This window comes from Neltuma alba, unplaced genomic scaffold (genome assembly GCF_004799145.2).
Source record: "Neltuma alba isolate B1F8T4 unplaced genomic scaffold, ASM479914v2 tig00002576_pilon, whole genome shotgun sequence".
NCBI lineage: Eukaryota > Viridiplantae > Streptophyta > Magnoliopsida > Fabales > Fabaceae > Neltuma > Neltuma alba.
Window position 1 is genome coordinate 1 of NW_021632924.1, and position 23529 is coordinate 23529.

At 35.3% G+C, this 23529-nt stretch overlaps 2 protein-coding genes and 1 pseudogene across 4 annotated transcripts; 1 reads left to right on the forward strand and 2 right to left on the reverse strand.

The window, feature by feature from the left end:
- The first annotated feature begins 3695 nt into the window (after positions 1 to 3695).
- On the forward strand, positions 3696 to 9374 carry LOC114732915 (G-box-binding factor 1). 3 transcript variants are annotated; one of them, XM_028920301.1, is made up of 11 exons: positions 3696 to 3744; positions 5017 to 5147; positions 5246 to 5293; positions 5410 to 5499; positions 5609 to 5683; positions 5912 to 6130; positions 6235 to 6295; positions 6373 to 6530; positions 7620 to 7697; positions 8227 to 8352; positions 9159 to 9374. In XM_028920301.1, exons 2-11 carry the CDS (start codon positions 5088 to 5090, stop codon positions 9303 to 9305), a joined length of 1062 nt encoding a protein of 353 aa, XP_028776134.1. In that variant the 5' UTR covers positions 3696 to 3744; positions 5017 to 5087; the 3' UTR covers positions 9306 to 9374. The 3 variants fall into 3 exon arrangements, with proteins under 3 accessions (XP_028776134.1, XP_028776126.1, XP_028776144.1); XM_028920293.1 differs by lacking the exon at positions 3696 to 3744 and adding an exon at positions 4317 to 4392; XM_028920311.1 differs by lacking the exon at positions 3696 to 3744 and adding an exon at positions 4317 to 4392 and having other exon boundaries at positions 6250 to 6295.
- Positions 9375 to 10300: 926 nt separating this feature from the next.
- LOC114732928 (arabinosyltransferase RRA2-like) lies at positions 10301 to 13475 on the reverse strand (annotated as a pseudogene).
- Positions 13476 to 15174: 1699 nt separating this feature from the next.
- LOC114732964 (arabinosyltransferase RRA3-like) lies at positions 15175 to 21765 on the reverse strand. The gene is made up of 3 exons (XM_028920376.1): positions 21601 to 21765; positions 18885 to 19585; positions 15175 to 15589 (listed from the first exon to the last, which is right to left on the reverse strand). Exons 1-3 carry the CDS (start codon positions 21763 to 21765, stop codon positions 15175 to 15177), a joined length of 1281 nt encoding a protein of 426 aa, XP_028776209.1.
- Between the last annotated feature and the right edge of the window lie 1764 nt (positions 21766 to 23529).

Here is a 23529-nt window from a genome sequence, read left to right on the forward strand (position 1 = left end):
TGAGAGGGTCTACCGTACCGCACCGCACCGCACCAGACTGTTCCTTCTTCTGTTTCCATTTTCGGTTTCCATTGCAGACCCCTGAATCCGTTTCAGGATTATCCTTCGCATCATCCGATTTCGGGATTTCATCCTCTAACGTTGCAGGAACATTCAATTCAGTCACTCGAAAAAACCAGCAAGCTCAAATGCTGGCGACAAATTACGGCTTTAATATTTTTATACAGTTTTATTACTATTTTATACTTTAAAATTTAAATCTGCCAAGTCCGAAGATAAAATTTGACAAACGCTGAAACTATTTATTTTCAAAGACAAAATAATAATTTGATGGTAAAAATATAAAAATATTTTATTCTGGGAACTGAGGATTGGATAATATTGCGAGTGCGCTCTTGTATTGTGAGCTTGTAATATTTTTGTTTTTTTTTTCATGCATCATCTTATTAAACCGTTCTCATTTATTTAACTCACAAATAATAAAAATTTACCACTAATTTAAAAAGTTTTTCTGGCCAATCACTAATTTAAAAAGTTATCCTCATGCTTGGGAAGATATCTTATCTTTTTAAATTTATTATTTAACAAACAAGATAGGGAAAAAGACAGAAAAATGCACCTCCAACTCTAAAAGCCCAGAAACGTCCGCCCAATTCCACAAATCCCATTTTGGTACCATGAGACCAAATTGGGATTATTATGTGAAAGGAAAAGACCACATTGCCCTTCATTTTAAATATTATTTTTAAAATATCACAGCCCCTACTGGCTGACCGGTCACCGGACCTCCGGCAGCGGCGGTCACCGAAGCTCCAGCGGTCGGAATTTTTTTTTTTGAAAATTTTTACAACTTCAATATAACGGTTAACAACTTTTGTAATGCTATTAACAACTTCAGTATAGCAATTAACAACAGCTTTTCTGGAAAATTCAACAAACTCCGACGACCGAAAACAATTATTTTGAAAATTTTTACAACTTTATATAACCGTTAACAACTTTTGTAATGTCATTCACAACTTCAATATAGCAATTAACAACAGCTTTTCTGAGAAATTCAACAAACTCCGGCGACCGGAAACAATTTTTTTGAAAATTTTTACAACTTCAGTACAGCGGTTAACAACTTTTGTAACCCTATTAACAACTTCAGTATAGCGGTTAACAACAACAAACTCAAGCGACCGGAAACAATTTTTTTGAAAATTTTTACAACTTCAATATAACGGTTAACAACTTTTGTAAGCCTATTAACAACTTCAGTATAGTGGTTAACAACAGGTTTTTGAGTTTGTTAAAGGCATTACTGAAGTTATAAAAAAGCCACTTTTTGAATTTTTCGAAAAAATTGTTGTTAACTGCTATATCAAAATTGTTAACCGTTATATTGGAGTTGTAAAAATTTTCAAAAAAACGTAATTGTTAACGTTATACTGAAGTTGAAAATTTTTACAACTCCAATATAACGGTTAACAATTTTATAATGCTATTAACAACTTCAATATAGCAATTAACAACAAGTTTTCTAGGAATTCAACAAACTCCAACGACCGGAAATAATTTTTTTAAAAATTTTTACAACTTCAATATAGCGGTTAACAACTTTTGTAAGCCTATTAACAACTTCAGTATAGCGGTTAACAACAGGTTTTTGAGTTTGTTAAAGGCATTACTGAAGTTATAAAAATGTCACTTTTTGAATTTAAAAACTTGTTGTTAACTGCTATATCAAAGTTGTTAACCGTTATATTGGAGTTGTAAAAATTTTCAAAAAAACATAATTGTTAACGTTATACTGAAGTTGAAAATTTTTACAACTCCAATATAACGGTTAAAAACTTTTATAATGCCATTCACAACTTCAATATAGCAATTAACAACAGCTTTTCTGGGAAATTCAACAAACTCCAGCGACCGGAAACAATTTTTTTGAAAATTTTTACAACTTCAATATAGCGGTTAACAACTTTTGTAAGCCTATTAACAACTTCAGTATAGCGGTTAACAACAGGTTTTTGAGTTTGTTAAAGGCATTACTGAAGTTATAAAAATGTCACGTTTTGAATTTAAAAACTTGTTGTTAACTGCTATATCAAAGTTGTTAACCGTTATATTGGAGTTGTAAAAATTTTCAAAAAAAACGTAATTGTGAACGTTATACTGAAGTTGAAAATTTTTACAACTCCAATATAACCGTTAACAACTTTATAATGCCATTCACAACTTCAATATAGCAATTAACAACAGCTTTTATGGGAAATTCAACAAACTCCGGTGACCGGAAACAATTTTTTTGAAAATTTTTACAACTTCAGTATAACGGTTAACAACTTTTGTAACCCTATCAACAACTTCAGTATAGCGGTTAACAACTTCAGTATAGCGGTTGAAAAAACCTGTTGTTAACCGCTATACTGAAGTTGTAAAAATTTTCAAAAAATTGTTTCCGGTCACCGGAGTTTGTTGAATTTCCCAGAAAAGCTGTTGTTAATTGCTATATTGAAGTTGTGAATGGCATTACAAAAGTTGTTAACGGTTATATTGGAGTTGTAAAAATTTTCAAAATAATTGTTTCCAGTCGCCGGAGTTTGTTGAATTTCCCAGAAAAGCTGTTGTTAATTGCTATACTAAAGTTGTTAATAGCATTACAAAAGTTGTTAACCGTTATATTGAAGTTGTAAAAATTTTCAAAAAAAAATTTCCGACCGCCGGAGCTCCGGTGACCAATTGTCGGCTGGTCGCCGGAGCTCCGGTGACCGCCGCTGCCGGAGCTCCGGTGACCGGCCGGCCAGTTGGGGCTGTGATATTTTAAAAATAATATTTAAAATGAAGGGCAATGTGGTCTTTTTCTTTCACATAATAATCCCAATTTGGTCTCATGGTACCAAAATGGGATTTGTGGAATTGGGCGGACGTTTCTGGGCTTTTGGAGTTGGAGGTGCATTTTTCTGTCTTTTTCCCAACAAGATAATGTACTACTACTATAATATACACATTTATAAAGGAAATCGCCTTCCTAATCCAACCTAAGATCCTAGCCTAAAATTGCATTCAAAAGCTATCAAAGTCAAATATGTGTGGGGACGGCCATACTCGCTTCTTAAATACTACCTCCGGTCCTAATTATAAGACCCAGTTGACTAATTTGAGAAGATTAAGGAAGTAAGTTAAGTTAGTTATTTGTAATAAATAAGTGTTGTTATTTCTAAAATATCCTTACTAATTAAATATATTGGTTATAACTATCATTATTAGAAGGATTATCTTGAAAAAAAATGTACAAATATGATAGATAAAATGGATTGGGGTCTTATAATTAGGACCAAACTAAAAGTCAAACGGGATCTTATATTAAAGATCGGAGGTAGTAGAATAGTACTACTAATATAATGATGATTTGTAATTATTTTTTGAAAGAATTACAATAAGATCCCAAACAAGAAAAACAATTAAAAAACAAGTCCCAGAGGTTGTCATTCTCACTATAAAACTTGTCATTATAAGCTGTTAAGGTTGTTATTAAAACTTTTTAGTAATTATTTATCTTTTATAGGACTTGATTGTAATTCTCTCTTGTTTTTCTCTCTCTTAGTTTTACATCTCACATATAATTTCTTGATTAAAAAATTTGTATTTATCAATAGAAAGATAAAAAGATATACGGACCGCTACACCAATACAAACAAGCTCGAATAGGAAAACCGTCGCAGCAGCGGGCTTCTCTTTCGCGCCACACAGGCTCAGGTTTCCCTCTCTCTTCAACCTCTCGCTCTCTCCTTTCATCCTTTTCCCTAGATTTTCCACTCTTTCAGTTAACACCTATTTCAGCTTTTTTGTTTGTTTGTTTGGTCTTCTCTTTTGAACTTCTATCTTATTTCCATTCATCTTTCTTCCCGCACATTTTTCTGCTTCGGCAATCCAGACATGTTTGTTTACTTTATTCGGGTTCCTTATATGAACATATGTAGCTGGATTTTCGGGCGTTTTCTGCTCGTTAATTGCTCAAATCTTTTTCTGGATTTCACTCACTTTGTATGCGTTACACTTTATTCCCCCCCAGCTGCAATCCTTGGTTGCAATATGTAGTCGTGGCAGTACCCGTACAAAATTCCATTTGGTTGCAATATGTAGTCATAGCCAGCAATTCAACAATTTTGGTCTCTGATTTGTTCTAACCATTTGGATTGTTTAATGGGGCTACCTTGTGATGATAGTTGTTTTTATTATTATTACTGTACCTTTTTATTTCCATTTATTTTGATGGGAGAGAAATTTCCCTTTAACTAATTTCGAAACCGGAAATTTATTTCGCAAACGGATGATAGGCTAAATGCAGTTTAGGGCTTTGCTGCAGCCACTGAAAAGAGGATTTTAGGTTGCCCATTGTTGCTGGTATTTTCATGAGCTTAGCTTGGGTCACTAACGTTCACCTTGAATTTTATAATCCATTATGAATAGACCATAGAGGAATTGGAGCTGGAGAGAGAATATGGTTCGCATTAAGTAACATGTAAAACGAAGATAGTTTCATTTTATGAAGCAAGGGCAAACAAAAGCACATTTACTTGTAAGAGTGTTTGACACTTGTATGAATCACGACACAACACATAAACAGTACTTAACACCTTACAGTTTGTTGTGTCTCTTGCGTTAATGCCAATACTACCTAGCGCTTTTCTTTTACTATTTCTAGCTGCATTTAAGGACGGAACATTTTGCCACACTTCAAGAAAACTAAAATTCATGCTCCGTGCCAATTATTAATCTGATTTTTTTTGACCTGTGAAATCTATCAGTCATAATAATGTAGTGAGAAATAATCCTAACAAGGGTGAATTAGGCCCGTTAATTGATGAACCTAAAAAAAAAAAAAATTATTATTATTTTGCCTGAGGGACAATGCATGGAAAGTGAAGTAGCTTTGGTTTTTGGACTTAGAAGCATCCGTATTTCTTCCTAGCACAATTAAATTATTGGTCCATATGAGCTGACCCAGTTCTTTATCTCGTTCTATAGACATTACTATTAGATTCAACAAGCGGTTGACAATTTAGGCGGCTGCTAAGTTCATATGCTACTTGAGTTTGATGGAGACTGAAGAATCCAACAGATGTGCTACCCCCTGCCAAACTTTGATAACTCAAGATGTCTGTAAACACGCTAAGAACCATGCCAACTAAATTCTCCTATTTGCAGTCTGCTCATATTTACTATATTTTGTCGTTGCCATCTTGTTTGCTGACAGGAAGCTTTGGATAAATCTTTTCCACCACATTGGTCTACTCCCATACAGGTCTAACCAGTATACTAGTTGAATCAAGATATATTAGTATTATTGATTATTGATACTTTATTTCTTATGTATACCGAAAGAGCTAAAGCTCTGAAGTCTTAATCACTTTTAAATAGGAATACCACAATTCCGGGTCTACTGCAACACCTTTTGTGAATTCATATACAGCCGAATTCTCCCTTCATCCTAGCATTTGGACAAATCAGGTAGTATATATGTATATTCGCACTTCTTAGAGCATGTTGCTTGCTCTTCCTAGTAGATTGGAAACTCACGTCCTTTATTTTTGTTTGGTTTTGTTGTCTTTTCTTACAGAAATACGGCATAGCACTTCAATATGAAACTCAGCATAATAACAGGAGTCTCTCCAGTCGTCTTGTTGCATCTAATGTAATCATGAAAACGTTCACTGTACTCCAATTGTTTTCTAAGCATTTATTGGCACTTCCTTTTCTCCTATGGGGTGGGGTAGTATTAGGAATTATAATGGACTCAGTCTACATTCTTTCTGATTGTTACCCCCCCCCCCCAAAAAAAAAAAAAAGAGAGCGAGTGTATTTGTCCATTATCATGTATTCATTTATTCATGCATATCAAATGCCTTTGCATTTTCATCAGGGTGCGGTCTTGACAGTTTCAGAAAGAGAACAATGTATTTCCAATGAGAAGGAAATTGATTCAAGGACATTATGCGATGAGAGCTTACAGCTTGGAAGTATCATTCCTAGGAAATCAAGGGAAAGTGGTAATGGGTCTTCAATGCCCGACAGTGCAAGAGATAGACCGTCGTGTGTGTCGTCAGATGAAGGCCATGGCATTGATGACACTAACAGCAATGTGTGAAGATCTCCACTGAGTTTCTATTCTTGTTGAAATTGACTAATTCTTTGCTTGTATAGTTTGACATTGTTAGTATCTTCTCATGAGATGGTCCAATTCAGTCCCTTCTACTGCAGGAATATTTTATTAAGAAGCAGCGAAGCAATTCGATGCTTGCTAATGGTATGTTTGGAGTTCATATATTTCTATTTGTCAGAGAGATAGAATATCCATAGTCTGATGGTTCATTTCTTGAGTAGGTGATGCTGCTGAGAAGGAGGCTACTGATACTGAAAACTGGAATCCTGATCATGTGAATAGAGATTCTGCATTGGAGGCTGTTGCCGTTAATTCTGCTGAACTGAAGGCCAACTTGCGAAGCAATGTAACTGAGGCTAAGCCCCAACTTTCTAAGCTGGTACTATAAACTTTTCTTTTTGTCCATATCACTCCTTAGTGGCTTTTATAACTACCCTTTCCAGGGTAGACCGTATTTGGTGGATTTACTCAAACGCAGAGAAAATCAAATGAGAAGCCTGGCCAACTGTCACTTTCAACTGCCTACTGCACCAGTACTCACTATTTGAGTACAAACTGAGATGATTTGTTTACGGATTGTCATCTCACTTCCAATCACAAGGCTTGTATACAAGGATTAGCTGCATGTTTAGTGTTAAACATAGAGAGAGAACATAGTTAAGAATACTGAATCTGAACTCCTGTATCAGATGCGTATGATGCTGCACAGAGTAAGGATTGAGAATTGAGATTAATTCATTATTTTTTTCCTCTAGGAAAAAAAATTATCTTCACTTCTGTGAAGGAAAATCTGAAGTAAATATTTAGTCAGGGCATCTATAGTTTATAGTGTAATTAATTCAACTATTTGAATAATATCCTTGATGGGGATGCATCTGCATTCTGCAGCGTTAACTGCCCTGTTATGTTTTTCTGCTTACGGTGCAAATGATCTTCAAAGTAGTTATTTTGGTTCACCTTCTCTAATTTTTCATGTGTTATTTTGATATGGATCTCTCTCGGTGTGCTTCATTCCTCGTTATTTATGAGCATTGGTATGTTATTATCATTGTAAAATTAGTGTTCTGGCTATTGAGACTGCACTGATAATTACTCATGATTAAATTCTTGAGATCCCGTTTGGTACGAAGCATTGAAAATGAGGGATAGGGCTGGGATTGCAATTGAAAAAAACCATTAAAAAAGTCTTTAGAATGAGTAATTATTTGTTATATGGGATTAGGCAAACCCATGGAAGTAAGATTGGGAAATACACCTTTCTCCCGTAGTATTTCTCAACCCACATACATGGGTTTGTCTAATCCCATATAATAAGTAATGTCTCATGCTAAACACTATTTTTTCAATCTCAATTCCAATCCTTATCCCTTATTTTCAATGCTTCGTACCAAACGGTACCCAAGGTTCCTCCGGTCAGTTCCTCTTTGCACTGTTGCTGTTTCCTACTAGGCTGCATCTCTTTCTGTAGGAAGAGGACGAAATAAGAAGAGAAAGAAAAAGACAGTTAAACAGGGAATCAGCGCGAAGATCAAGAATACGCAAGCAGGTATGCATATATTTGATGTATGTGAAATATTGCTCGAAGTGGTTTTATTTTCTCCCCATAGCCCAACATTTACAATATTTGTATTATGGTAGTCCTGCTTGTCTTCCACACATAAACTGGTTCTGCCAATTTTTATAGCATTCACAAGTGATCAAAAGGCATGTTATTTTAGTTTCCTTTATTGATGATCGAACTTCTAGCCATAGTAATGAAAAATTATGAGCACTCAACAAGGCTGCAGAAGCCTTCCCCCCCCCCCCCCCCCCAAGCAAGAGGGAGCTAATAATGTATTAAAACATTTATGTAATTGAACTCCATGCATGTGTTTAGAACTGCCGGCACCGTTTTTCTTTTTCAAGCAAGAGGGAGCTAATAATGTATTAAAACAGCTAAGGACATCTATTGTGGCCACTGTAGAATTATTGTTGTTGTTATATAAGTAGCAGTTTTTACAAAAAGCATTGTATTTTTTTAATGTTGGTCCATCGTTTGATGCTTTACTTATTTGTTTTTTCTCAAAAACTTGCAGCAAGAACTTGAAGAACTACAAAATACTGTGGACAATCTTATCCGCGAAAATTCCGCACTGAAGCGAAAGCTAATGAGACTTTCCGAGGATTGTATGGAGCTCTCTGGTTCAAACGACTCCATTGAGGTTTGTCATTTAAACTCTAGCTGTCATTTACCATTTTCAAATTATTAAAGTAGTTTATAGTCATGTCAAATAACCAAGGTTCACTTCTCTCTGCATCACTTTCTTCTTGTAAAACAAATCTAATCTTGAATGCAATTTGAAATTACGATTATCTCTAGATAAATTGAGATTCTCACTTGAGAAGTCATTTGGCTGTTTCATCTCTTTGTTTTTGTTTTTTTTTTTTCGGTGGGGGGTATATTGCCCTGTATAAAAGTATTGCAATATTAAAATCCTCGTATTTGGTGTAACAACTTGAAGTTACTATAGAAAAGACACACTGATATTTTGCAGACCCGGATAAAGGTAAAGGTACTGGGGGTGTAAAATCCTCTTCACTTTTGGATGATGTCAAATACTGTTGAAAATGTTGTCGTCTTATTGCTTATGGTGCTTTCGTATCAGTGTTCCATACACATGTTTCGATCAACATGACGGACGATAAATGCTTCCGAATTTTTTATTACTAACGTGATAGTTTCAATGTATTTAAGACCAAAAAGCTTATAGATTTACTGTTACATTCTCTAAACTTAACTGTTGTCTTTTTAATAATTAAATAACTCGTTCTTGTAACCCAAAAGAAAGAAAACAACTCAATCTAAAGGAGTAAACAAGAGCAAGCTTAGAATTTTAACTCGAACAGCATCTTTTCCAAAAACGACCAGAGTAAGCTCCCCCCCCCCCCCAAAAAACCCCTTTCTAAGATTACTGCTGCTAATTCCATTTTCAAAATTTCGTTTTTGGGGTGATTGGTGGTTGGACAGAGAGGTCTCATTGAGGAGTATGGACCAGAAATGATTGCCGATCTTGTGGCCACCAAGCCAGGTAGAATCACTTCTGAAGTAAGCCCAAAGATAGTGAAGGAAGCAGCCGATCAAAATCCATCAATTGAAGTTACCGGCCAGTGTTAACTCTAGTTACTGGATAGGGCCATATATTTTTTGCCTTTTATTAATATAATTTTTTGTTCTTTAAGTTTATTCTTATTTTAGTTTTGATTTCTCAAGTTTCAAACTTAATTTTTTGTCCCTCAAGTTTTTTTTTCCATTTAAAATATTAGTTCCTATAATTTAATAAAAACCTAGACCATTTTGTTCATTAAGGGGATCAAAATCTATGATTTGAAACTTGATGAACTAAAACCAAAATTGATACAGACTTGATGAATCAAAAATTATATTAATCTTTTTATTTAACGACAGAAGAATGTTGTAAGTATATTATTTTATTAATTATTCATTCTCATAGACTAGATGTGATGGTTTGCGGCTTAGATTGTAAAATCTCCAAAGTAGAAAGTAAAAAATAGAAACCATTTTGACATTCTCGCTTCTCTAAATCTAATTTCCACAAAACGTATTTATTTAATTTTGTAGTTGTTCATCTGCTTTTATTTTCATCTGTTTAAACACAATCCCCTTGATTTTGCTCCAAAAAAAAAAACACAATCCCCTTGAAATTCTTTATTGGGTTTGCTTTATGAGATGTGGATTTTTTTTTCTTGTGCTCAAATAAGGCATGAGGGACCCTGCAGTGACATACAAGATTTAGGTGCATAACCTTCACAACTGAAAGACCTGGTTCCTTTGACAAATCGCCAATGATGACACTTTCTTTCAGTTGTTTTGCAAAACATAGAGCTTTTTGTATATCAACGGCTCAATATAGCTCATACGAATTTGCCCTTTCAAAATTAATTTGAAGTTGACGAGATAGAAGGAAGAGAAATCAAGAGAAGGCTTAAAAAGAAAATCTTGACCATAAAAACTAAAAAGTCAATTGATGGGGTTTGTATGTCATACCAATAAATTGCAACTAATCCCAATTTGAAGAAGGGTTGAAATAAAACGAAGAAAAGAAAGAAAGCAGGAAAAAGCACAAACATATTTGAAGGGGGCAACAGACTTCACCCAGCCGTGCCATCAGGGAAAGGTTGGAGAGCATCTTGCTTCCCATTCACGTAGTACTCAACAATGGCCTTCATTCGCGGAAGCTTATCTGGGTGGTAGTTTACGTGAATAATTACCGGTCTAAATTTTCTGAGATTAGCATCCTTCCTCACAGTCTTGAATAGAATGTTGCTGTTCATGAAGAGGTAGATATCCATTGTTCTTTTGGAAGCATGAAGCCCGATGTAGCCAGGATGTGAGGGATAAAAGAGTTCTTCTATTGAAAACAGCCTGGTCCCAAGCCCTCTGCATGGAAAGTCGGGTGGCCACACGATCGAGAAGTTCGATTGAAGGGATTGTGGGTCTGATATAGAAGAAACCAGAGTTATAAACCCATATCCTCACAGTATGAACATAACGAGACCAACCCATTGTAGCGTCATCAAAGATGTCATTATACATATAAGCAGTCATATTATTATGACCATCACTCATGGACTCTATATCTGAATCCCGGATCAGATGATCAAAAGGATTTTGCAGATAGATAATGTCAACATCTGATAGAAGAACACCATATCCGAGCTGCAGAAATTCTCTAAGCACACGAAATTTAAGCCCAGAAACCGCATGATTGTCTCCATTTCTTCCAATGGAATCAATACCTTCATCTGGATCTCTCTTGTACACTGGAACCTGTCTTGACTCGCAAAATTTTGAGATTTCTTCATCTAAAGCAACCACCAGATAATTGGTTATACCAACTCTCTTTATGCCGGTGAACCAAATTTCCAGCATCTCCTTCACGTTGGCATTTGCAAGGGCAACTATAAGCTCTCTTTGAATTGCTACTTTCTCTAATATCTTTGCTAATCTTGGGTTCACAGATTCATCAGGAACAACAGTAGGGTTAGTTCTTAATCCCTTAACAGTACCAAAAGGTCCAGCTTTAGGCCGTTGAGCCAATGCAAGAGACTGATTTTGAGCCTGATCACTCTCTTGCTTTGCTAGCTGAAGCCTTTCAGTCAACTCCCTGACCTGTTTTTTGAGCTGAGTGTTTTCCTCTGATATTGCCGCAAACTCTGATTTCAACATGTTGACTTGATTTGATGATTCGCATTCAGTTGAATTTGCCTGCCATAAGAAGGCGTTGTGAAAAAGAAGCATATAAAGCAAGGCATGAGGGGACCTTTTTAATAAGTTTTTGATCTTTTATTTATTTGGATTAATTTATATCCAGTACTAAGCCTGTTTATAGCACGGAACAGAACTGGGACAAGTGTGTCCCCATCCCATCCCTGTGAACATAGAAATGATAGAAAATCTGTCTTGTGTCTCGTCCCATCTCATCCTGGTGTTGTTTCGATCCTGATCAAGACAAGACAGGACAGGGATGTCCCGTTTTGCTTTTAAAAAAAAAAAAAAAATTACCTTGTGGTTAGACTATTGTAATGAATTTTTATTTCTTTTCCTTTGAAGTTTTAATTTTTTGGGCTTAGCCTTTTTAAAAGCATCTTTTTCTTTTTTTCCTTTAATTATTTTTTTGGCTTAGCCATCTTAAATAAAAGCCCCAATAAATAATAATAAGTAACATAGTAACTCTAAAATTCATTTTCTTCGTTCCAAAAATCATAAGCAATTATAGAAACTCTAAATAAATTATAAACATTCAATTACATATACACTAAAAGCTACAAATATAAACATTTTGTATTGCATATGTTTTAAACATTTTGTGTTTTTAACATTTAATAATTATAAAAAATATTACTACCAGGATGGGATTGGGATGGGACGATACCTCATCCCATCCCATCCCGATTCTATTTTTTGTCTCGTCCCAGTTTGTCACGGGTCCGTCTCATCCCAATATAATCGGAGTCGGGACGAACTATTTTGAACACCCCTATCTAGTACTTGGAATTTTTTTAGCAACACTATCATCTTAAATTAATTAATTTTTAGTATATCGAACACTTTAAAATATTTTCCCAATAGCACAGTATTTTAAATTTATTAATTTTTAACACGTTCAGTAATATTTTTTTCAATAACATTAAATATCATAAATTCATTTATTTTTATTGCATTCAATATCCCAAGTATTTTTTTCAATAGCACCCATATCCTAAATTTAATTTATTTTTAGTGTATCTAACATCCTGAAGTATTTTTACGATAACACACAGTATCCTAAGTTAATTAATTTTTCATATGACAGCATACTAAAATATTTTTTAAGCAATACTCACTAACTGGGAAAAAAAAATCTGGATGTGCTAAAAATTAATTAATTAATAAAACTGAATGTTATCAAAAAAAATATTTTAGAATTATGAATACAACAAACAAATATAAAATAAAATAAATAAAATTTTCTTTTCAAAAAAGAAAGATAGGTGTATGATCCCCAAACGCTGCCGTGCGTTCTGGGGGATGAGCATTCTGCTTTGGCCCCTCCCTTGAGCCTTGGAAATAGAAAGCATACGAAGTGCTATTTTAGCCCCAGCAGACCTATGTGAATTCACCTATACACAGACATTGCATATGAAAGCAACTTATCTAACCTCTCAACTATTTCATCATATGTTAAAAGTTCAGATCCATCCATTCATTAGATTCATCAGACAAAGAAACTACCAGTTAGACAAAAGATCTGGATACCAGAGTGACATGATCTCTAAGCAGAAAACCTGGGATCATGTACCAGTTGCATTAGAATGCTAGCATAAAAAGTAAGGAGAAATTCTTGCCACGTCATCTATGCTCTCTCTAATAAAAATGCTCCAGTTGTCTTTTTTACGAGTCCCATATATTTCTATCCATGATAATGGGTCATGAAGAGAAATTTGTGGGCTGTGAGAAACGTAAAAAGAACACCTAGAAGATTTTCATTGGAGAAAGTATGAATGAAGTGACAGTTCCCGAGCATGCAAGGGTTTTCTCTGCATTGGAAATAATGCCAATTCAATGAAGTCTCTATGCAGAAATAAAGACGGAAAGAGCCAGAACGATGAAACATAGCAGAACCTGAATGTTGGATTCCAGGAGATTGTTATTGCCAAAGGGGATTGCATTAGAAGTGAAGAAGCCACTGGGAAACATAAAAGCAAAGACATATCCAGCCAAAAACCCGATGGCCATAGTTGCAAGGACCCTGGATATGTGTAAAGAATGGACATTGTTCCCCATCACGGCCTCTCTCCTCTTCCACCTCAACCTTTAGGTGTCTTTTATAGGGTTTTGGGAAATTAATGGCATCGAATTTTGACGTTGAGGAGGGCTGATCTGGACTGCCCATATTGACATTTCTACATCTTCTTCTGACCTGGGAAGCAGCTTTCATGCTCATTACATTGATGAGCGTGAAACGTGCTCCCCAGGTAAGAAGATGTTAGGTAAAAATGTCAATATAGTGCTCATCTTTAATTTATTTAAATTATTCAGATTGGTTTTAGATGGTCCACCTATTTAGTTTTATTTTTTTTACATACTGTGATTAATTTTTTATTTTAATAGACACAGAATTTAAAATAAAGAAGATTTTATTGCTAACACTTTTTAAAAAATTATATTTATCATTGACAAAAATTACATATTAAAAACTTTCAAATAAAAATATTCATGTCCGATTACAATTGATAATATGGGGTACTAGCAAACTTTAAACATGGAAAAGGCTACAGCATAGTATGCCCAATTATAATTGATAATACGTATAAGGCTAAAACTAAAATATTATTAAAATAAAATATTTTAAATACTCCTCCGGTCCTTTATATAACACCTATTTAACTAATTTGATTAGATTAATTAAGAAAGTTAGGTAAGTTAGTTAATTATAAGAAATATGGCACGTTTTTCCTAAAATACCATAATCATTTTTCTAAATACCCCTTTTCTTCTTCTACTTGATTATGGTTGAGGGAGTATCCATAGGGCAATTTAGAGAAAATTGATAAATATGATAAATGAGTCTTATATTTAAGATAAAAACCAACTCAACAATTGGGTCCTATATTAAGGACCGGAGGAGTACTTGCCTGATTCTTTCATTCACAATTCTGCATTAAAAAGAAATCGGTCAATTTATCCCAAGCTAAACTAGGTTGGATTTTAACCTAAATTTTTTTTGGCAAGTGTTTTAATGCCTTTTTAAGTATACCAAACTCTCCCTAAGTTAGGCTTCCATATTAAGATTATTAAATGCTCCGCACACATGGATTACTTCAAGCACAGTGCGTATGTTGTAATGCACAGTTACAGAGCATGTCCCAAACATCTAAAAAAGAAGGGTTATTTTATCATACCAAAGGAAAAAAAAACTATCAAAGAAAATCTTACTTGACCATAAAAACTAAAAAGTCAATTGATGGGGTTTGTTTGACTCATACCAATGAATTGCAACTCATTCCAACTTGACTAAGGGTTAAAATAAACGACAAAAAGAAAGAAAGAAGAAAAAACCACAAACGTATTGGAAGGGAGTAACAGGCATCAATTAGGCATGCCATCAGGGAAAGGTTGGAGAGCATCTTGCTTCCCATTCACATAGTACTCAACAATGGCCTTCATTCGTAGAAGCTCATACCAATGAATTGCAACTCATTCCAACTTGACTAAGGGTTAAAATAAACGACAAAAAGAAAGAAAGAAGAAAAAACCACAAACGTATTGGAAGGGAGTAACAGGCATCAATTAGGCATGCCATCAGGGAAAGGTTGGAGAGCATCTTGCTTCCCATTCACATAGTACTCAACAATGGCCTTCATTCGTAGAAGCTCATACCAATGAATTGCAACTCATTCCAACTTGACTAAGGGTTAAAATAAACGACAAAAAGAAAGAAAGAAGAAAAAACCACAAACGTATTGGAAGGGAGTAACAGGCATCAATTAGGCATGCCATCAGGGAAAGGTTGGAGAGCATCTTGCTTCCCATTCACATAGTACTCAACAATGGCCTTCATTCGTAGAAGCTTATCCGGGTGGTAGTTCACGTGAATAATTACCGGTCTAAGTTTTCTAAGGCTAGCATCCTTCCTCACAGTCTTGAACAGAACCTTGCTGTTCATAAAGAGGTAGATATCCATTGTTCTTTTGGAAGCATGAAGCCCAATGTAGCCAGGATGCGAGGGATAAAAGAGTTCTTCATTGAAAACAGCCTTGTCCCAAGCTTTCTGCCTGGAGAGTCTCGTGGCAACACGATCCAGAAGTTCAATGGAAGGGATTGTGGGTCTAATATAGAAGAAACCAGAGTTGAAAACCCATATCCTCACAGTATGAACATATCGAGACCAACCCATTCACTACTAGAAAAAACACTTTTAACGTCGCAAACTAACGGCGGTTCAGCAGAAAAACGAAGTGGAAAAAACCGCGGTGGCATTTTTGTAAATAAGTGGAAGAGAGTATGACTTTCCATGGCGGTTTTTAAGAAAACCGCCGTGGAAAGTGTGTCTTCTAACCCCCCGCGGCACTCGACTCTCTCACTTTCTTTCCCATTTCTTCAGTGCGCCGTGGTCCCCCTCTGCCCCACCACCGTAAAATTGCCATTCCCGCCACTATCCCACCGTTTAAACTCCTCCATTGAGCTCTTGAAGCCTTGCCGCCGTGCGCCGTAGTCCGTTCTTGCTCAGCCGTGGTTGACCGCCTCCCATTTCTGTCCGTTCTTGCTCAGCCGTGGTCCACCACCGAAAACCGGCCGGTCCTACCCCCCACTATCTAACCGAAAACCGGTGCGTTGCCATCGTCCGCCACCGCCTCACTTCGCGTTTGAAGCTTCTCTGCTCTGTGAGTATCCTCTTCTTTCATTCTTTTCAATTTTTCTTGGTTTGTTGAATGTTTTAGCCATGAAAATCTGTTATATATAAAATGGGGTTGTTAGTTTTACATTGTGGTTGGCTTGTATTGTTCATTTTGCATTTTTTATGTGGTTGAACCGTTGATTGGTGTTAATTGGTAGGCATTAGATGTGAGAAAACCTTAATTCCTTTTTATATACTGTATTAGAAATATGTTTAAATGTTTGGAGTTGATTAGTTGTGAAGTTTTTAAATTTTTTTATAATTTTTTGATATTTATTTCGAATTTTTGATAATTTTTTTGTAATAAATATAAGAATTTAGTGATAAATAATCTGTTAGTTATTTTGTGTTTTTTTTTCCTTCGTTATGAATTTTGATTGATAGTAAAGTATTGTTTAAATAATCTGTAGAACAATGGATCGTAGTTGGATGAAAGCTAAGAGAATTAGCAAGGAATATGAGGATGGGGTTGAAAAGTTTCTTGAGTTTGCTCAGAGAAATGCCCCTAGTAAAGGAGATGGATTGTACTATTGTCCTTGTGTCAAATGTTTAAACAATAGTCGACGGAGTATTTCTGAGATAAAAGAGCATCTTATCTGTGATGGGATAAATTTGAGGTATACAAATTGGATATGGCATGGAGAAATTAGAAAGACTACACTGTCTGCAAATGAGAAGGTTGTGAATGAAGACTTTGGTGATAGAATTTCGGATATGTTTCGTGATATAAGGTCTGAATCCTCTACACAGTTTTCTTCCACCTTTGAAACTTTGTGTAGTGATGCAGAGACACCTTTATACCCGGGGTGCAAAGATGATTACACAAGATTGACAACCGTATTGAAATTGATGACTTTGAAGGCAAGAAATGGTTGGACCGATGCTAGTTTTACGGAATTGCTTGAATTGCTGAGTGATATTCTTTCCAAAGGGAATTCACTTCCGAAACGAATGTTTGTGGCCAAAGAGACTTATTACAAAGCCAATAGTGAAGAAGGCGGCAGCAAAGAAGGCCACAACGAGCGCATCATCTGATCCTGTACTCTTGCCTCTTCCTAGTGATGTTACGCTTATGTATTTCAGTTTGGAGGTTCTTCATTTCATGGTGCCAAACATGGATAAGCCTGTGACTTTCAAGATGCCGTTGGGGGTTGTGGGTTCAGATATAACATACGACTTCACCATTGACAAGAGGGACCTCATTCAGTTCCTCAACTTTGAGGAGCTTGATATAGCCTTCATGCAGCTTGCTATTTTGTAAGTTACAATATCATTTTCTTATTACATATTATACTTCATGCATGTCCTAATGTTTTTTACTTGAACAACAGGCATTTTAATCAAATCTGTCGAAACGGAGGACTTGAAAGAATATATGGCTTTATGTGTCCTCAAAGGGTGCAGAAAGAATTTAATACTGTGGAAGCAAGGTCAATCTACATTATGACCGCAATGAGTCAGACCAAAAAGCTAATATATTTTGCACCTTACGTGGAAGGGTAAGTGTATTATTGTATTTGAGATATACAAGTTGTATGTGTCGGGTTATAATTAACATGGTTTGCCTTTTGCAGTTATCATTGGACTCTAATTGTTTGTGCCCCTTTTGACAACAAAGTTTACTGGTTCGATTCACTCTGTGGAAGTCCATCCGAAGAAACCAAAGATGTCATCGACACGTTATTTTTTATTTATATATTTATTACTTGTGAAGTTTATACAAGCATGCTCTAATACCATTTTCTCTTATAATATTGATAGGGCTTTTCATTCTTTTAATGTCGTGGCGATTAAACAAACTAGACAAGCACCAACATGGATTCTTCCACAGGTATATGTTGTTTTAAACTAACTTTTAAACATTTTTTGATGAATTAAAGTTAATGTTTATAATCAATAATGTCTAATATTCAATTTTATATCTTATTTTTTTAGTACCGTTGTCAACAAGGACATGTTGAGTGTGGATATTATGTCATCCGCTACATGAATGACATAATTGAGACAGCAACGATAGAGAAATTAGACGAGGTAAAGATGAGTTACGTTGCATGACGTTCTTCAATTTATTTCACATTTTTGACTAAGTTTACTATGTTATTTTTGATTAACAGATATTTCAAAATACTGCGCCATATCTCATGGATGACATCAACTTGATGAGGGACACTTTGTCAACAACATTGGTAGAAAAAATTGAAATTTAGCTTTCAAATAGATAGGTTGTTTCTCAAAAAATTCATTGTTAGATGCTTTCTCTCGGTTCCCTCTTATATTGTTCATGATTTCCATTGTACAAAGAAGTAGTTACTTCTATTTCAGAATTGTTGGACCTAGCCAATACGTGTTCCTTGGTAACCACTTAGTTATATTATATTGGCCGGTTTCCCTATTTTCGAATTGTGTAAAAAAAATTTCATTGCTGTATATATTAACTAGCTAATTGATCTTGTTCTGCGTGATCTGCACTGCCTACATTTGTTTGGAACTGTAAACTGCAGGGTGGTCAACACGAAAATAAAGCAGAATTAAAAAAAAACATTTTTAACGGCGGTTATACATATAACCGCCGTTAAAATCCTTTTCCACGGAGTTTTATTTATAAACCACCGTGAAAAGTGGATTTTCCATGGTGGTTTTACATTTAACCGCCGTGGAAAGTCCACTTTTCACAGCGGTTAAAAACCGCTGTGTTTTCCTTACCTTTCAACGTCGCCTTTAACAACTTCGCCTTCAAAACCGCCGTTAAAAGCCACTTTTAACCACCGTTAAAAGCCTTTTTTCTGGTAGTGATTGTAGGGTCATCAAAGATGTCATTATACATATAAGCAGTCATATTGTTATGACCATCACTCATGGACTCTATATCTGAATCCCGGATCAGATGATCAAAAGGATTTTGCAGATACACAATGTCAACATCTGATAGAAGAACACCATATCCTAGCTGCAGAAATTCTCTAAGCACACGAAATTTAAGCCCAGAAACCGCATGATTGTCTCCATTTCTTCCAATGGAATCAATACCTTCAGCTGGATCTCCCTTGTACACTGGAACATGTTTTGACTCACAAAATTTTGAGATTTCTTCATCCAAAGCAACCACCAGATAATTGGTTATACCAACTCTCTTTATGCTGGTAAACCAAATTTCTAGCATTTCCTTCACTTTGGCATTTGCAAGGACAACTATAAGCTCTCTTTGAATTGCTATTTTGTCTAATATCTTTGCCAATCTTGGGTTCACAGATTCATCACGAATAACAATAGGGTTAGTTCTTAATCCCTTAACAGTGCCAAAAGGCCCAGCTTTAGGCTGTTCAGCCAATGCGGGAGACTGATCTTGCGCCTGATCACTCCCTTTCTTTGCCAGCTGAAGCCATTCAGTCAACCCCTTGACTTGTTTTTTCAACTTAGCATTTTTCTTTGATACTGCTGCAAACTCTGATCTTAGCATGTTGACTTGATCTGATGATTTGCATTCAGTTGAATTTGCCTGCCATAAGAAAATGTTGTGAAAACGAAGCACAAAAAGTAGGGCATGAGATCGGAGGGACCCTTTTTTTATAAGTTTTTAATCTTTTATTTATTTAGGTTAAGCTATATCTAGTACTTGAAATATTTTTTAGCAGCACCCTCATTTTAAATTAATTAACTTTTAGCATACCCAACACTTTAAAATATTTTTTTTCAATAACTTAGTGTTCTAAGTTTATTAATTTTTAATACATTTAGTAATTATTTTTTTTAGTAACACTGAATATCATAAATTCATTTATTTTTATTGCATTCAACATCGTAAGTATTTTCTTAGTAGCACCAATATCCTAAATTTAATTTATATTTAGTGCATCTAATATTTTAAAGTATTTTTACTATAACACCCAGTATCCTAAATTAATTGATTTTTAATACGCTCGGCATACTAAAATATTTTTAAAGTGATACTCACTCACTAAGAAAAGACTCGGGTGCGCTAAAAATTAATTAATTTATAAAACTGAATACTATTGAGAAAATATTGTAGTGTCCTGAATACAACAAACAAACAATAAAATAAATAAAGTTTTCTTTTCTTTTGTTTTTTGTTTTAAAAGAAATATGTCTTTCTATTCTAGATGTAGCTTTCTATTCAAGGAGCAAGCCTCGAATGAAAGGAAAGACGCAAAGGACAGCTTCTTCAGAGCATGCTTAGATCATGATCTTAGCAAGTTGCGTAATATCTACAAGCTTGTACCTAATGATCGAGGAAACAAAGTACAGGTCGATGAATCCTTTGTCAAATTAGAGACGGATGGCTCTGTGCTGCGAGATGGAAACAGTAGTTGCGGCGGTGCCATTAGAGATCACTGGGATCCCTGGATCAGTGGTTTTTGTTCCAAACTTGCTAACGTACCGCCGGCTATAGCAGAAATTATGGGTATGCTACATGGTTTGAACCTCTGTTGGAGTAAAGGTTTTAGGAAGATTTGCTTATACTCGGACTGCATTGAGGCGATAAATCTGGCCACGAGAGGTTGCGAGGATGATTACCCCTTCAAAGACTTAATTGATGATATTAGGATAATTATTCATAGAGACTGGCAGGTTGTTTTTTGTCATGTGGATAGGGAGTTAATCCCGTTGGCTGATTTCTTAGCTAAACTATCTCATAGGATGGATCGTAAATTTTGTATCCTTGACCACCCTCCTCCTCTTAGCTCTGAGTTGGATGGTGATGAAGGAGAGTAGGGAGTATCACTACTTGTTGCCCTTGTACTGGGTTGGTTGTTGAACTAGCAGATCAGCTTTCATTCAAAAAAAAAAAAAGACAAAAAAGAAAAGACATCTCATCCCCAAACGCTGCCGTGCGTTTTGGGGATGAGCATTCTGCTTCTGCCCCTTCTTTGAGCTTTGGAAATAGAAATTATACAAAGTGCTATTTTAGCCCCACCAAACCCATGTGGATTCATATGAAAGCAACCTATTTGACCTCTCAACTATCATTCATCATGTGTTAAAAGTTCAGCTTCATCCATTCATTAGATTCATTAGACAAATTAAAGAAACTGCCCGTTTGACAGAAAGATCTGGAAACCTGAGTAATTTGATCTCTAAGCAGAAAACCCTTTTTTTTTTGGGGGGGGGGGGGTTGGTTTTCAGTTTTTTAAGGTCAAAATATCGAGTGGGAACCGATCATGTACCAATCGCATTAGAATGCTAGCATAAAAGGTAGGGAGAAATTCTTGCCACGTCATCTATGCTCTCTCTAATAAAAACGTTCCAGTTGTCTTTTTTTTGTGAGTCCCACATATTTCTATCCATGATAACGTACGGGTCATGAAGAGAAATTTGTGGGCTGTGAAGAAACATAAAAGAACACCTAGAAGGTTTTTATTGGAGAAAGTATGAATGATGTGAGACTTCCCGAGCATGCAAGAATTTCTCTGCATTCGAAATAATGCCAATTCAATGAAGTCTCTACGCAGAAATAAATGCGGAAAGAGCCAGAACGATCAAATATAGCAGAACCTGAATGTTGGATCCCAGGAGACTCTCATTGCTAAAAGAGATTGCATCAGAAGTGAAGAAGCCGCTGGGAGACATAAAAGCAAAGATATATCCAACCAAAAACCCGATGGCCGTAGTTGCAAGGACCCTGGATATGTGTAAAGAATGGACTTTGTTCCTCATCATGGCGTCACTGCTCTTCAACCTTAACCTTCAGATGCCTTTTATAGGGTTTTGGGACATGAATGGCATCGAATTTTAAGGTTGAGCAGGGCTGATCTTCAACGAAAGGGACTGCCCATATTGATATTTCTACATCTCCTTCTGACCTGGGAACGAGGTTTCATGCTCATTACATCGATAAGCATGAAACGTGCTTCCAAGGTAAGAAGATGTTAGGTAGAAATGTTAATATGGTACTCATCTTTATTTAAATTGCTCAGATTAGTTTTAGATGATCCACATTTAATTTGTTTTTTTACAATGCTGTAATTAATTTTTTATTTTAATAGATACAGAATTTAAAATAAAGATAATTTTATTGCTAACACTTTTTTAAAAAAATAATTTTATCATCGAAAAAAAATTACATATTAAAACTTTCAAATAAAAATATTCACGTCGGCTTGCAACTGATAATATGGGACCAGCAAACTTTAAACACTGAAAAGGTTACAGCATATTACGCCCAATTATAATTGATAATACGTACAAGGCTAAAAGTAAAATATTATCAAAATAAAATATTTTAAATAGTTACCTGATTCTTTCATTCACAGTTCTGCATTAAAAACAAACCGGACAATTTATCCAACCCACGCGGCTAGCCAGATTTCCCAAGCTAAACTAGGTTGGATTTTCACCTGAAAAAAAAAAAACAGGTGTTTTAAGTTAGGCTTTCACATTAAGATTGTTAAATACTACACAAACATGGATTACTTCAAGCGCAGCGCGTATATTGTAATGCACAGTTACGGAGCATTCCCCAAACATCTCAAAAAGAAGGGTTATTTTATCATTAAAAAAAACTATAAGAGAAAATTTCAGATAGCCCCCACAGAAAAAATATAATTTCCAATGGCGTTTTTTTTTTTTTAAAGTTGGTCTATCATTTGATGTTTATTTATTTATTTATTTTTTCCTCAAAAACTTGCTGCAAGAACTCAGAGAACTACAAAAAACCGTGGACTTATCCATGAAATTCCACCCTAAAGAAAAGTTAATGAGTAAAAAAGAACTTAATTGAATTATTGGAGGATGCATAACTCCACAATAACGTGCTCTCTCTCTCTCTCTCTCTGGGGAGAATTATAATAAGATCCTACAAAATAATGTGCTCATGGGCCTGGACCATTTTTAAATTAAAAAAAATAGATAAACTAATATAGAAAAGAAAAGAGATAAAATATTGTGGCGGAATTTATAAGTAATTTATTTATGAGAATAAAAGGAAAAAAAGAAAGCAAAAGGGATTTATGCGCAACGCAAGTTCGCTCACACGTCCCCCTTCAGCTTTTTTTTCATACGCTTTTTTTTTTTTTTAATGAGCTGAAACATTCACGAATGTGTTAGGCCTATATATATGATATTTCTTCAAAGCTCGATAGAATAAGCTCATAAAAAGCCCCAAAAACCTATATTCAAGGCTCGATAAGCTTTTGAAAAGACACCGGAGACACCATGGATTCTATTATACGTACATACAGATATATATATATACACACGAGTATATATATATTTATATAACAGGCCATGGATTCTATAGCTTACGTTTACGGTAAGATTCGGTTCTTGTTTGTCATAATTTCAGTTTAAATTTCTCCCCTTGAAATTTTAGCATTCCGATACCCCCATTTTAATCTGATTCGATCTGTCGATGGAAATCTATGGAGTGTTAGTTTGCCTTTACAAAGAATGCTTGGATAAACTTGGGGGGAAAAACTCAGTTCT

What these genes read in the sequence shown, in the direction of transcription:
- LOC114732915 (XM_028920301.1), top strand. Translation starts at nt 5,088, where the DNA reads ATGGAGACTGAAGAATCCAACAGATGTGCTACCCCCTGCCAAACTTTG. An exon ending in GTCGTCTTGTTGCATCTAAT is followed by an intron (nt 5,684 to 5,911) that starts GTAATCATGAAA and finishes CATTTTCATCAG; the next exon opens with GGTGCGGTCTTGACAGTTTC. An exon ending in AGCCCCAACTTTCTAAGCTG is followed by an intron (nt 6,531 to 7,619) that starts GTACTATAAACT and finishes CTCTTTCTGTAG; the next exon opens with GAAGAGGACGAAATAAGAAG.
- LOC114732964 (XM_028920376.1), bottom strand. Translation starts at nt 21,765, where the DNA reads ATGATGAGGAACAAAGTCCATTCTTTACACATATCCAGGGTCCTTGCA. An exon ending in TCCTGGGATCCAACATTCAG is followed by an intron (nt 19,586 to 21,600) that starts GTTCTGCTATAT and finishes TTCTTATGGCAG; the next exon opens with GCAAATTCAACTGAATGCAA. An exon ending in GACATCTTTGATGACCCTAC is followed by an intron (nt 15,590 to 18,884) that starts AATCACTACCAG and finishes TTTCTAGTAGTG; the next exon opens with AATGGGTTGGTCTCGATATG.